The sequence below is a fragment of the Mauremys reevesii genome, linkage group 21 (assembly GCF_016161935.1).
Source record: "Mauremys reevesii isolate NIE-2019 linkage group 21, ASM1616193v1, whole genome shotgun sequence".
Classification (NCBI taxonomy): Eukaryota; Metazoa; Chordata; order Testudines; family Geoemydidae; genus Mauremys; species Mauremys reevesii.
Genome location: NC_052643.1, coordinates 24,497,600 through 24,512,352, shown reverse-complemented (window position 1 = coordinate 24,512,352; position 14,753 = coordinate 24,497,600). Strand labels below are relative to the sequence as shown.

At 49.5% G+C, this 14,753-nt stretch overlaps 2 protein-coding genes across 6 annotated transcripts in view; one reads left to right on the top strand and one right to left on the bottom strand.

Annotated features, from left to right (window-relative positions):
- Positions 1 to 2,941: 2,941 nt before the first annotated feature.
- Positions 2,942 to 12,318, bottom strand: PPCS (phosphopantothenoylcysteine synthetase). 5 transcript variants are annotated; one of them, XM_039509383.1, is made up of 3 exons: positions 12,178 to 12,318; positions 11,069 to 11,172; positions 2,942 to 4,581 (listed from the first exon to the last, which is right to left on the bottom strand). In XM_039509383.1, the coding sequence occupies exons 2-3, from the start codon at positions 11,159 to 11,161 to the stop codon at positions 4,222 to 4,224; spliced, it is 453 nt and encodes a 150-aa protein (XP_039365317.1). In that variant the 5' UTR covers positions 11,162 to 11,172; positions 12,178 to 12,318; the 3' UTR covers positions 2,942 to 4,221. The 5 variants fall into 5 exon arrangements, with proteins under 5 accessions (XP_039365317.1, XP_039365318.1, XP_039365316.1 ...); XM_039509384.1 differs by lacking the exon at positions 12,178 to 12,318 and adding an exon at positions 11,954 to 12,080; XM_039509382.1 differs by lacking the exon at positions 12,178 to 12,318 and adding an exon at positions 11,432 to 11,944.
- The window catches only part of ZMYND12 (zinc finger MYND-type containing 12), a 38,309-nt gene continuing 35,595 nt past the window's right edge, over positions 12,040 to 14,753 (top strand). The window contains exon 1 of the mRNA XM_039509380.1: positions 12,040 to 12,186. Coding sequence (XP_039365314.1) covers positions 12,071 to 12,186 — 116 coding nt within the window. The 5' untranslated portion in view covers positions 12,040 to 12,070. The remainder of the gene's footprint in view (positions 12,187 to 14,753) is intronic.

Here is a 14,753-nt window from a genome sequence, read left to right as displayed (position 1 = left end):
GTCTGGAGCTGCACAGAGCCAGACACGCTGGTCTGAGTGGCACGGTAAGGGAGCTGGGGATTGGAGAAGGGGTAGGGGGTTCCGGAGGGCAGTCAAGGGACAGGGAGCGGGGGTTGGATGGGGCGGAGGTCTGGGGGTGGTCCGGGGACAGGCAGCAATTGGATAGGCATGGGAGTCCCAGAGGTTTATCAGGGGACAGGTAGGGGTGGGGTCCTGGGGGAGGTTGGGAGGGTCTCAGGAGGGGGCAGTTGGGGACAAGGAGAAGGGAGGCTTAGATAGGGGCTGGGGTGACAAGGGGCAGTGGTCTCGTGAGGGGGCACTCGGGGGACAAGGAGCAGCGGCATTTAGATAGGGGGTGGGGTCCTGGGGGGGCAGTTGGGGCAGGGGTCCAGGGAGGGGGCAATCAGCAGCCGCAGGCTGGGATTCAAAGGGCTCTGGGCTGCCGGCAGCCGTGGGGAGCCCTGAGCCCTTTAAATCCCAGCTGTGGCTGGGAATCTCTGCGGGCAGCCCCGAGCCCTCTGATTCCCGCCACGGCTGGAATTTAAAGGGCTCTGGGCTCCCTGCCCCTGTGGGCAGCCCAGAGCCCTCTGATTCCTGGCAGCGGTTGGGATTCAAAGGGCTCTGGGCTGCCTGCAGAGTGCCGTGTGTGGGGGATTTAGCATCCCCCCGCGGGCCGCACAGTGAGGCTCCGCGGGCCGTATGTTGTGCAGGTCTGATTTAGACTAAGTTCTTCAGGGCAGGGGCTATTTACATAGTGCCCAGCACAATGGGTCTCCATTCTTGGTTGGTCCCTTGGTTTTACTATAATAAATAGCAACCTCAACAATAGGCAGAGCAGTCAAAAAAAAAAAATTAAAAATTACCTGCATTAAGATATATCTGCCCTTGTGACTTGTCTCCTAATTGCTCTTTGTCATCCATATTCCTGTCACTCTTCTGCATAACCTCCAGACTCGTAATATTCTTCGTTTGCTGCTTCATCTCTGCCTCCTTTCCCCTTCCCATATTCTCATTTCTCACTTTCATCTCCTCCTTGCCCACCAGCTCTAATTTTCTCACTCTACTTCCCCACTCCTCTTAGGCTATGGCTACACTTAAACTTCAAAGCGCTGCCGCGGCAGCGCTGCCGCGCAGCTTTTGACGCTAAACTCTCCCAGCGCTCCAGTCTCCAGCTCCCCCTGGGGGATAAACGCGCTGGGAGGGCTGCCAGCGCGCCTGGGGGGGGCTGATTACACAGCGCTTGCGCCGCGCGCCGCCCAGCAGCGCTGCAGAGAGTGTTTTTTCACACCCTGCTGCTGCAAAATTTCCAAGCCCACAGGCCTATCCCCATCTCTGTCACTTCTCTCTCCTTTGATATTTCCTACATCCCAGGTTCTCCCTTTATCCCTTCCCTTCTCCCACTACCATGCACTTTTCACTGTTCTTTTTGCTCCCATTGCGGCCTGTATTTGCTCTACCATCCTTTGGCGGCCTCTTTTTCCCACACTTCCCCACACCCATCATCCTCAAAGCTTCTCTCCCAGTCACGTTGCTTCCAACACCCCATCCCCACTCTCCGTCTTTACTTTCCTCAAAAGAAACCGCCTTCTTCTATCTCAGGGGTCGGCAACCTTTCAGAAGTGGTGTGCCGAGTCTTCATTTATTCACTCTAATTTAAGGTTTTGCGTGCCAGTAATACATTTTAACGTTTTTAGAAGGTCTCTTTCTGTAAGTCTATAGTATATAACTAAACTATTGTTGTATGCAAAGTAAATAAGGTTTTTAAAATGTTTTAAGAAGCTTCATTTAAAATTAAATTAAAATGCAGAGCCCCCATGACTGGTGGCCAGGACCCGGGCAGCGTGAGTGCCACTGAAAATCAGCTCGCGTGCCACCTTTGGCGCCCGTGCCATAGGTTGCCTACCCCTGTTCTATCTCCTTCTCTATGTTATTTACTGCCCCCCATTCTCCTCAAATCTTCCCTATCCTACTTCCTCTTTAATTCAAACTCCCCACTCTTCTCCTCTCATTACAATTTCCCATCTTTGGGAACCTGCTTTCTTCCAACCCCATAACCTCTAACAATGCTGAGCCATGGATCAACAGCCCTACTCATCAAAACAGCTGCTCACTCACCTTCCCTCTCTACTCTCTACATCAAGTTCCCCCTCTCCAATCTCCACCTCATCTCCTTTAACAATGTTCATGTATCTCCTTCACCCCATCCCGGCATTTGCTCCTTCTGTGATTTCCAATTTATTGACATTCAAGGCTTCTCAACCCCAATTCTCAACTCTGCTGACTCAGCTGACAACTCCCTCTACTCAGCACTCTCCCACCATGTGGTTCGTCCCTCCAACCCCAATCCTGGCCCACCCCAACAGCTGCTTCCTCCACTCCCTCCCATGCTGCTGAGCATTTCTGGTGCAAGTCCCATGATCCTGTTAAGCTCCTCCACTGCACATTTGTTGTCACCTCATTTGATTCTACCGACTTGCTGGCCAAGCAGCACTTCTTCTCCACTCCGACTCCCAAACCCATACCAAAAAACTTTCATCATTTGGACTCCCTCCTTAAACTCCTATGAATCACACTTGACTTTTCTGAAAAAGATTGACAAGATGAGTCAGGGCCCCTCACCATATCACTGAAACTGAGGCACTCATCTGCTTTCTCCACTAATCCCATACTACCCTTCATATTGATTGACCTTGTCCTGTTTTCACCACCTCCTCTGTCTCACTCTCTTTAGGTTCATTTCCCTCCCAGTATAAGCATTCCTTGACTGTTCAGTCTCCTGCCAGTCGAGTGTGATATGCAAAAGCCACTGCTTCCAGGAATTTTTGACGGTCTTGGAATGAGCAGAGGCCACCTTGAGGAATTTTGAATTTCTCTATTAGTAGTTGAACTCTCAACCTCAGGGTCACATTCAATTTCCCTTTAAAAAAAACCCACCAGTGAGTCTGTTTCAACATAATTTAAATTAACTTCCATGTTGCCCACAGAGGTACAGCTAACTGCAGTTACCACCTCTCCTCACAGTGTGTTAGAACAGTAATTAAGGAATGTGTTTCAATGTGAACATAGCAATACAGTACATGAAAGAAGAATTGAAAGTAAGGAGTAAGTCCTCGCAGCAGGTATGATGCTTGTGGGCTGGCTGTGATTGGTGTCAATCTCTACATGCTCCACAGCATGCATTTCTCTGACCTTGTGTCACATACTGGCACCACATGGCAGAAGATTATATCATTTTGCAAGGGTGATGAACCCATTAGCCAGCTTTTATTCCACCTTGGTTTCTTTGCCCACCAGGGATATTAGTTGGCAGCTGAGAGCACAGGCGTGGTTCATGGACATCCCTAATGCCTGCCCCTTCTACAGAGAGGGAGACCTGGGCACACACCTACCTCCACTGTGCCAGGTAACAGCTCCCTTTCACATCCTCCAGAACCTTCTGATGAGGTTCTAGCTGTACTTTCCCTCAACATCTACTCCTCTAAGGACTTTCTATCTGTGGCTCCATAAAATCACAAGACCTCCTTATCAACCTCCTTCTGTTACTGGCCAAAACAGTCGTTTACCAAACCAGCAAGAAGTAGCTTGACAGGGAGGTTCACTGCAATTGCAGGGACTACTTCTGTTCCGATACTGTCTCACATCCAGAAAGAGTTTCTCTGACTTCTTCACCTCCTTTGTGGCGCTATGGGTACTGTCCAGAGTTCTCTGCTCAATGTCCCCATATGGTTCCCATTTTACATCTTTGATTGAATCCCCCACCTTCCTATTTAATCATTTGTTGTCCCCTGCCTCTGTGACCCCTCTCCCATTTAAGGGGGTGGGGGAACGAATTTTGTTCTGATGGCCTCTGGCCACCCTTCTGGGAATTCAAAATGGGCTGCTACATGGAGTTTTGAAGAAGCAGAAACTGTAACATGCACACATCTATCCCTTGCTTCCCCACCCCCACACAAGGAGAAGATTAGGGAAAGACATCCCTCTCCTCTCTACAAACTCGTACAATACCATCCTTAGGGGAATGTTTTCATTTCGGTGTTTTGGGGTTGTTTTTTTTTACATAAGCAGCAAATAACTTATGAAGCCATGTATGAGCCAAACTTTGTTGGACGTTCACACTTTTTACCTCATACACAATGCCTCAGATAGCGTTTTCCTCCATTTACTTCAATGAGATTTCCTCCAGTTCCACTCACACCCTCACAAAGTTCAATTTGTTTCTGATCATTCAGAGCTAGAACAAGCTGGTCCTTTCCTTTCAGAGTGTTGTTTATCTATAAATGCAGTGTGTCGAGACTGAAGATGGCTCACTATCTTCTCCTCTATTTCCACGCCTTGTGCTATTTCTTCATTAGAAAGTGATAACTTAGTTTCCGAGTCTTTGGTTACAAGAAGAACAGATGTTCTCCGTGAATCAAGGACATTTGCTATCACCACCTGATGACGATATGTCTCCAAAGCCTTCCGTGATTTATCAATTAAGATGGAGGGATCAGTTTCTAACTTAAAGGAAATAACGAATGCTTCAGGAGCCCATTCTTTAACTAGAGGAGACAGCATTTTTGGCACCATCTTCATCGTGATCTGCATTGGGGAAAAAAAATTCAGTAGATGCTAGAAGTTTCAGTACACGTTAGTATGACATTTAAATATGAGCGATAAAGACAGCGAATAGGGATGTGCCAGTTTCACATCACATTATGCCTAACAGTTCTGCGCTGTTTTACACTTAGGAATTATTTCCAAAATGCCATTCTGGAGGATCAAAGATGTCATTAACGTACCTGCATAGTGAAACTCATTTTGGGTACCAGTTTGGATAACAAAAATGAGGATCTACTTAGCAGACAAATCAGCACAAATAGTATCAACATTCAAGCTCCTGTTATCCAGAAGCTAAATTCATCCCTCGTCTATTACTGGGGGAGACATTAACCACAACGTTTATAACAATAATTCTGTTTGAAACTGAATTTTCAAACCTATAAAATACACATACATAATCAGATGTACTTGAAAATTGGTATTACAGTTCAGGAAGTGAGATCTATGGTACAAATTTGGGGTCATTTGGTGAAGGAGTTCCCAAGATACAGTGCTCCAAAAAAATGCAGAAGCTTCAGAGGGGCTGAGCTGGACTACAGAAGCCAGACCACAGCCATGTCTTGTTTAATTTCTCATTTAAATAAAAGGGAAATTAACAATTACAACTGTATTAAAATGGAGTTATGGTTCCAGATACTCCACAAGGTCCAATGCTCCTCATGCCCAAAGGCTACATGAGATGCTGATTCTCACGGCAGCAAGTCTGAAAGACAATTTGGAACTGAGAGTGAGGCAGTACCAAGATGGCAGGAGACAAAGGGTTCGTGTCAAGGCAAGCCCAAGGCAGGGTTCAGCATTGAGAGTTGAGTGGGACTAGAAGTACTGGAGTTGGTATCTATTTGAGTGATCTACAATGAAGATTCCTGGTGAGGAGTTGTGGGTCTTAGTAACTGCCAGGAAGACGACCTTTGCATATTGCTTTGTGTGGACTTAGCACTGGAGTACCTTGGAAGGTATGGGAACAAACATGACCTGTCCAGAGAGCCAAAATAAGCTGCGGACCACCATAGGACCGAGACAGCCATCACCAGCGGGTGTTATAGGAGGAAAGCTTGCTATGCCATGCCCATCCAACAGGGGGCACATTTGCAGTGAGTCTCTTCTACAGTGAATAGCCTTTGTTCAATTAATATGGGATGAGATTAAATACTTGCAAAATGTATGTTAACGGATGAGATGGAAGAATCCAAGTATTTCAGATGAAGTAAATATCCTAGCATTGACTGAATAGGAGCTCAAGCTGTTGGTTGCCCACAAGAACCTTTTCCACTGATTATCATACCACCACCACATTGATTGTTTACTGGAGATTAATAGAAGTGGTTGGTTGGTTGTTTTTAACAGGACAGTCTTTTGAAGCAGAGAGAGTCTGTGGTCTAACTGGCAAATCTGACCATTCTGGGTCACCAGGTCTGAACTTGTGAAGACAGAAATTTCTTCTGATAGTTGCAGATCTGAGAACTACTGTTGCCTTGCCCAGGCCAGGCCAATCATAACAACCCTGGTTTTGTCGTTTGATTTTCTTGAGAATTCTCTGAGTTAGAGGAAGGGGAGTGGGGGGATGCGTAGAGCAGACCTATTCCCCAGTCTAGATGAAATGCATCCAAGATGGATTGATTGTCTGCTTCTGCCCTGGAGCAAAACCTAAGGCATTTGGAGTTGTCTTGTTGCAAAGAGTTTTATGTCTGGATACCCCCACCAGGAGTAGATATTCTTTGCAATCAAGTCCTTGAGTGCCCGCTCATAATTATGGTGTAAGTCTCTACTCAGCTGATCTGCTAATACAGTAACTCCTCACTTAATGTTGTAGTTATGTTCCTGAAAAATGCAACTTTAAGTGTAATGATGTTAAGTGAATCCAATTTCCCCATAAGAATTAATGTAAATGGGGGGGGGGGGTGTTTAGGTTCCAGGGAAATAATTTTTTTGCCATACAGTACAGTACTATAGTTGGGAGGTGCCCCCGGCTTACCCCACACAGGCACAGCCCACTGGCACTGGAGACAATGAGGCAGGCAAGGAGGCTGAAGGCGCTGTAGACTAGGAGAAGCATGTTGCGCAGCAGCCGCAGCAGCTTCCCCTACTCTGCAAGCACCCTCGGCCCGCCCACTCCACCCTTCCCCAAACCCCCACCCTTAACCGGCCTCTTCTTCCCCCTCTCCCCCTTTACTCCGCATGCTGCGTCTTCGCTCCTCCCCCTCTCTCCCACCCGCGGCAATCAGCTGGCTTGCAACGTTCAGGAAGCGGGGCGGGGGGGGGAGGGGAGCCTGCACACCAAGTCCTCGCTCCTCCCCCCTCCCTCCTGAATGCCGCAAGCCAGCTGATTGCCATGGGCAGGAGGCAGGGGGTGGAGGAGAGGAAAGGCACTGATCTGTGGGGTCTGCTAGTGGGTGGGAGGCGCTGGAGGGAAGGGGGACATAGGGGAGCTGATACAGTGGCTACCAGCTGTGGACAAAGCAGGCAGCCAAACAACGTTATAGCAAAGCATTGCACAACTTTAAATGGAGCATGTTCCGTAATTGAGCAGAGACATAAGATTGAAACGACGTTAAGCGAGAGGACGTTGAGTGGGGAGTTTGTGTGTTGTCCTTGCCTGTAAAAGTGAAGAGCTATGGGATACATTTGGTGTACCTTGCAACAATCCCACAAAGCCATGGCCTCTTTGCAGTTGGCTTGCTTGTTCACATAAAACATTGTCAGTAACTGCCTGAAACACTCTGTCCTGAAGATGGGAAAGAAATTCAGGAATGCCGAAACATAGTTTTTCTCCCAGAAATTCAAGTGACCACATTCAGACTACTACATGAGGGACAGGAACACCTCCTTGGAGAGTGTTATATTCTCATAAACATATTGTCTGTATTTGGTATACAGCTCGTTCTTAATCAGTGTTGTCTGGTTCTCACCTTAGGGGAGCATAAGAAGTTACGTATGTTGCCAAAGCCACAAGGCCCATCAGCTTGAGAAAGAACATCACTGGAGTTGTCCTCCAATATATCTATTGCTGTAAGGATTGTAAAATATCTTTCTTCTGGGAAAAAAGCTCTGCCTTTTTGAGAATCCAGAATTGCCTCAATAAAAGATACTATCTGGACTGGAGTTCTGTGTGAGTCTTCCAGTTTATCTTGTGCCAAAGTGTTAGGAACTCATATTTGTGACATAGCTATTGCTAGATCTTCCTGTGAGGAAACACTAATGAGCCAATCATCTAAGTAAGGGTAGATCTGGAAAACCTGATCTCTCTTGCAGTAGACCCTGCATCTTTTAGTTTCTCTAGAAACCTCAACTGTTCTAGAGCTAAAGAGCCCTTCCCCATCAAATAGAAAGTCTTTTACTTGGGTTCTTGTCTCTGAAGGGAGTCTGGACAACTGCAGACTCCAATGGTGCCTCATGGTGATCACAGATGCTAATGCTCTGGATGTCATATCTGAAGAATTGAAAGATGCTCTCAATCAAGTGAACTTTTGTAATCAATCTGTTGTCTAGTTTTGTCTGCTCTTCCGGTAGTAACTGTGCAAACTATACTCCTTGGGGAATTCTGCGCTACTGTGCATGTGCAGAATTTATGTCCCCCACAGATTTCTCTGCTTTCCCACAGTAAAATGATTTTCTGATGGGGAAGCAAAGGGAAGCCACAAGAGTGGTCATGCGACCCTCCCCAGCAGTATGTTTCGGGTGCCCTGGGCAGCTGGCAGAGAGGTAAATCACTGTGGGGCAAGGGGCGGACTAGGGAAGATCCAGCTGGTGGCACTTACCCTGTGCTGGGCTCAGCTGCTAGTCCCGGCTGGGCAGGACAGGACTTCTTCTTCCCCTGCACGACATCCCGGGCCGTGTCAGACCCACCCCCAGATTTCTCCCCTGGCTGTAAGAAGCTCTGCAAACTCTATTCCCACACATACAACCGCACTTCCTGCTCCTATCGCTCTCTGCTGCAGTGGGAGGGATCACTGTACAGGGAGCTGCTCCCCCATCCTCCCAACTCCTGTGCATCTAGACCCCCTCATACCCAGACCTTCCCGCAGAGCCTCACCCCCCGCATTCAGAACACACACCCCCCCATGAGCCCCACTCCGCTTGCACCTGGACTACCCTGATGAGCCACCCGCAGCTGGATCCCCACCCAACTGAGCCCCACTCCCCCACATCTGGACCCCCCCCCGCTGAGCCCCTCACACCCAGAACCCCCTGCCAAGCTCTATCCCCTCCCACACCCAGACCACCCACACTAAGCCCCAACCACCTTCACGTGGACCCCCCTGCAGAGTCCCATTACCATTGCACCCAGAACTCCCCAACAAATCCCTGTGCATCCAGATCCCCCCTGCACCCGGATCACCCACTGAGCCACCCACACCCAGATTGCCCCACACAGAACCCTCTCAACCCACCACTACATCCCCGCACACTAAGCCCTGCCTTGCTGAGCCTGCCTGCCCACATCTGGTGCACCTGGCATGGAGGGGCAGGCCCTGTCCTTGCGCTGTGCCAGGTCTGGGTGCAGCCTCACTGCTGAGTCTGTCTCGGGGGGGAACTGCACAGTGATCTCCCACCTCTGTGAAGCCAGTGGACTATGCTCCTCAATGCCATGCTGGGGCCTCCACATTTATTTGACAAATAAAATTTGCAGAATTTTAAAATATTGTGCACAGAATTTTTAATTTTTTGGCACAGAATGCCCTCTGGAGTAAAACTATCTTCTCCCATAAGTGATATTGATAGCTTGGACTGGCTGATAACGGGCATGTGGCAGAGAATACCTTTCTACAAAGAGCACCTAATTTATTACTCTTTTTATTTGAAAGGGTACAGCAGACTTGACTGCCTTTAGGTCTTTGCAGGGCCACTACCACTACCAATGAATCTGCATAGGGCTGGACTAACCAGAAGCTCTGAGGCAGTTGGTATAACTTGTCAGCTTTTTTTGAAATTGTTGGTCCAGATGCTGGATTTAATCCAGTATTTTTTGCTGGTTGGAACAAACCATCTAGGACTGACTGGGGTAATTTTACTCCTAGTGGGTGAACCCAGAATATCAAAAACTGGGTATGTGATTTCCTCTAATACAACAGAAGGGTTCTAGCCATCCTTTCTATAATGTTATGCAGTCTATAAATTTGTATTTTCTGGAAGAAGATGCTCCCGCATTGTCATCCAGTGATGTCTGAACCTCCACATCCATATCCATGTCTTCATCAGGACCTTCTATTTCTTCTTCAGGGAGTATCTAGGATTAATGAAGGAGACCTTTCCTTTGGTATTAGCAAGAGTGGTGGAACCTTTCCGCTTAATCTTGTGAGAGCAGGCTCCTTTAATAACTGCCTGGAGAAAGGCCAAACCAGCCCCATTGCCTGTGGAGATCATAATCCATGGGTGAAGGAAGGTGAATTTGAGGGCTGAAAGATCAGAACTGGAAGACTTGAGAACTTTTTCTAGATTCCCTGATTTGTTCCCTGGATAACAAACTGGTTTGGAGGAACAAGGAGAGTTGGGCATGTGAGCACTTCAAAGAAGGTTCCATCAATCCAAGCTTCACTGTTTGCACATCCTGACAGTGTACATGTACAGAGGCTACTCAAAGAAGAATAAATATAGACGACAGCTTCTGGAAGGAAAGAACACCTTGCTTCATTCTTCAATGATCCCTTCAGGCTACATACAGGAGACAGCTACCTCTGCAACCTGTTAGTATAAGTCTAGGTCTCAGAGGTCAGGGCACTGGACTAGGAATCAGAAGGACTGGGTTCTATTCCCAGCTCTATCACTGACCTACTGTGTGATCTTAAGCAAATCACTTCCCTTCTCTGCACCTCAGTTTTCCTTCTCACCTTTTATCTAGTTTGTCCAGCTAGACTATAAGCTATTTAGAGCAGGGACTGTTTCCTCCCTCATGTTCACAAAGAGCCTGTCCCAATTGGGACCGAATCTCAACTGGGGCTTCCAAGTGCTACCAGAATACAAATAACTAATAATGGAGAGTGAGTTGTTGCCATGGAGGAATTACATGAGAAAGGATGATTAAAAAAGGAATCTGGAGATCCCAGTAAAATAGCTACCTATCAGAAAGGAAGCCTTTAATAAAGGGAAGACTCGAGAACAAAACCACAGGAGAAAGAGGCAGACTTAGGCTTTCGTTGACTGCCAATCTAATGAATAGGGATGGCTGGTTTGGTAGATGCTATAGTGTGCCATAGCACACTGTTTTCAAAGTGCTGAGCCGTTGTAAGGCCTCTTAGTCCCTGTGAGATGAGTATTAACACTCCAGGTTTGTATATGAACTCTCAGACATAAGTGACTTGCCCAAGGTAACTTAATAAGTCAGTTTGAGATCAGGAGTCCTGGCTCCCCACAGAGCGCTAGTAGCACACCAAATCAAGAAGCCAGATTTTGCTCCACATCACACTTTTGGCAAGCAAGATCCAACAAGGGACACAGAGCAAGGCCCAGTGCCCAAGAGAAAATGCATCACCTGCAGGGGACCCTCAGAGGACTGGATCTTGTGCTCAGGCATCTCTGATGCTGGGATGTAGAAATCGGACACGGCTGCTGCCAGGTAGAACATCACACTGGAGCCTGTGGGTAAAGGAGCCAGAATCACCGATGGCCCCAGGCAGGGCTGATCCCACCCCAGCAATGCCAGGACCTCCCCAAACAGGGATGACCCCTCCCCCACACGGTCATCCTAGCTCAGCCCAAGGGTCCATCTACCCCAGCAGTATCCGGCCAGACAGGACTAATCCCCACCCCGAGGTCAGAACCCCACAAACAGGACTGACCCCCAGTCCCACGCCCGCAGGGCGGCTGCCCGCCCCTTCTCCAGGCCGCCCCGTACCGAAGGGCGCCAGGGCCCTGGCGGCGGCCCGCAGCAGCGCCAAGTACTCGGTGAGGCTGGTGAACTCGAGTGGCAGGAGCGCGCCTGCCTCCTTGGCGCGCTGGTACCCGAGCAGCGCGGGCACGAGCCCCGGCAGCGCGTCTGGGTCAGCAGCAACGCTAGGCCCCGGGTGCACGCGCAGAGCGTCCAAGAGAGCGGGACCCGGAGGCGGGAGCGCGCGCGCCCAGGGGAAGGCGGAGCGCGCACGATGCAGGAAGCAGACGCCGTATCCGGCGCTCACGAGGCGCTCGGCCGAGGCCGCCCCGCGCCGCCCGCTGCTGAAGTTCTCCAGAAAGCGCACGGCGCGTGCCTCCAGCGGCACCTGGGTCCCGCCCGACGTCACCAGCGCCACGCGCCGCCCGCGCTCCCTCTGCGCCTCTGCCCAGGCCCGCACGCGCTGCTCCGCCTCCAGCGCGGCCGGCCCGGGGCTGTCTGTGCTAGTCGCCGCCGCCGCCATGCCGGCTCGCGTGTCCGCTTCCGCACCGGAAGTTGCCACACGGCCGCGTCCCGGAAACGCCCAGCGGGCAGCCCCGTCACGCCGGAAGCGCCTGGTTGCTCGGCAACGCGCCGCTTCCCGGCAACGTCGGCCGGCGCGGGAGGATGAACGTGCAACAGCTGGTGCCCCTGGCGCTGCCTCGGGGGCGGCCGCTGAGCTGCGAGCTGTGCGGCGGCCCGGCCCAGCTGCGCTGCGGAGCCTGCCACGTCACCTATTACTGGTGAGCGCCGGGCGCTGCCCCGTCTCCCCCTCAGACCGCCCGGCGTCCAGCCCCAGGCTCCTCAGCCGCCAGCTCCCTGGCCACGTCCCTCCTCATTTCCCCCCCCAGATCAGCTGTTCCACGGCTGTGGGGGGAGGAGCAGGGACGGGGACGGGAAGAGGCGGGGTGGGGGGGCGGCCTTGAGGGAAGGGGGAGGGGGCGGAGCAAGAGTAGGAAGAGGCGGGGGGAACTTGGGGGGAGGGGTAAAGAGGGAGTCGGGCACCCCTTGGGTAGGGAAGGAAGTCGGCGCCTAAGCCTGAGTCTATTTGCATAATGCTAAAGACCTGCTAATAGCCGGTGGCTGGAAGCTGAAGTTAGATAAATTCAGACTATGGTGTAAATGTTTAGCCATGAGTGTAATTAATGATTGGAACAGTTTACCAAGGGTTGTGATGGATTCTCCATCACTGGGAATGTTTAAATCAGGGGTAGGCAAACTGCAGCACACAAGCTGATTTTCAGTGGCACTCACACTGCCTGGCTCCTGGCCACGTTCGGCTCTGGTTTTTTGCCACTCGAAGCAACAACAAAAAAGGGGGGGGGGGCAGCCAGAGCAGCAAAGCGGGCGGAAAAAACACGGAGCGGCAAAGGTGGTGGGGGGGGACAACACAAAAACACGGAGTCACAAAGCAGGGGAGGGAACAATTACACGGCACAGCTGGAGCGGCAAGCGGGGGGGTGGGGGGAGACAAAACAAAAACGGCACAGCCGGCAAAGCGGGGGAAAAGAACTAAACAAAAAAACCCTACAGGGCGGCCGGAGCCAGGTGCAGGGGGACTCCCTGTGCTGCAAAGTGCACGCCCGGTCTAGTGGAGGGGTGGGGGTGGGAGCGGGGAGCAGAGAGAAGGGGGACGGCCAGCACTTCAACGGGGTGCTCGCCACGCGGCCCTGACCACCGCGCCTCCTGCCGGGAGGGCTCCACTCCGGTTGGCAGGGAGGGAAGGACACAGGCTGCCTTGCTGAGTTTGCTGCAGGACACTCCCCTCTGCGCCGCCACCCCCTACAGGGCGGCCGAAGCAGCAAACAAACAAAAGAAAAAGCAGCCATGCCATCCTAGGTTTGGGCAGAATGCCGCCCCGTAGAATCTGCCGCCCCCAGCACGAGCTTGTTTGGCTGATGCCTGGAGCCGGCCCTGGTCCTGGCCACCGGTCCGGGGGGCTCTGCATTTTAATTTAATTTTAAATAAAGCTTCTTAAACATTTTGAAACCCTATTAACAATAGTTTAGTTAGATATTATAGACTTCTAGAAAGAGACCTTCTAAAAAGGTTAAAATGTATTACTGGCACGCGAAACCTTAAATTAGAGTGAATAAATGAAGACTCAGCACAACACTTCTGAAAGGTTGCCGATCTCTGGTTTAAATCAAAATTGGATGTTTTTCTAAAAGATAAGCTCACTTCAAACAAGAGATCAGACTACTTAAGCATAATTGTTTCTTCTGGCCTTATAGTCTATGAATTAAAATTGTAATTTAAAGTCCTGAGCTAGACCTACAAACTCCTTAACAGATTGTATTCTGGCTGCCTCAGCAACCCTCTCTGTGACTTTTCAAGATGGCTGTACCACACAGGAGTAGTTCAGTAGGAGGATTGTCCATTGAAACTGGGGTCCCCAAACTTTTCACGTCATGCTCCCCCTTACCCTTATCTGTGCTCCAGGAGTGGAGCTGCAGCCAGGGGCTGGGGCTGGGTGGTGCTCCTTCCCCTACTCCCCCATGGGGGCTGACCCGGGCCCTGCCATGCCCCCCTGAACATTCTGCCATGCCCCATAGGGGTGCACCCCACAGTTTGGGAACTACTGGTTTAGACTACCAGGCTTGGTAGGCAGAGCATTCCTAGTGGCAAGACTACAGCTATGGTACAGTACCTCTGTATGGAGGAGTATGGAGCAGGGTGGATTGATTAGACTCACTGATTTTAATCATGATTTAAGGCAGCAATCAGGAAACTTTGATTTAAATAATTGATTATAATAGTGTACTGCATTTGTATTTTTTAATTATTTTTCTAAAGAAACGTTGATTCTCATTGGTTGATAATCATTGCAACATGCTGATTTGCAATTAAATATAGCCTATGCATAAAATTTGGTACTTTTTTTTTTTTTGGTGCTAATCAGGTACATCCATTGTATCTATATGCATTTACTTAATGTTTACTTAAAATACACAGATTGTTAATTTTTACATTTTTATTTTGTTAGAAAATGGTGACTAATCCATTTCTTATTTATTAGATGGTTAATTTTTACTCGGGATTTATATAAAGCTCTGTTTGAATAGAAATTCAATTAAAATGCACAACTTTTTTTTTATTCAATAAAACTACTTAAAAGTGATGGGGAAAATGATCAAAAAGTTTATAAAAATGTTTTGCATTTAAAACTAACTGATTTATCAAACAAAGGTATAGTTATGTGTAGATAATGAATTGACCTGATTCATTCTTTCTTTTTTTCTTTGGGTGGAGGAATAGCTCAGTGGTTTGAGCATTGGCCTGCTAAACTCAGGGTTGTGAGTTTGTTAGG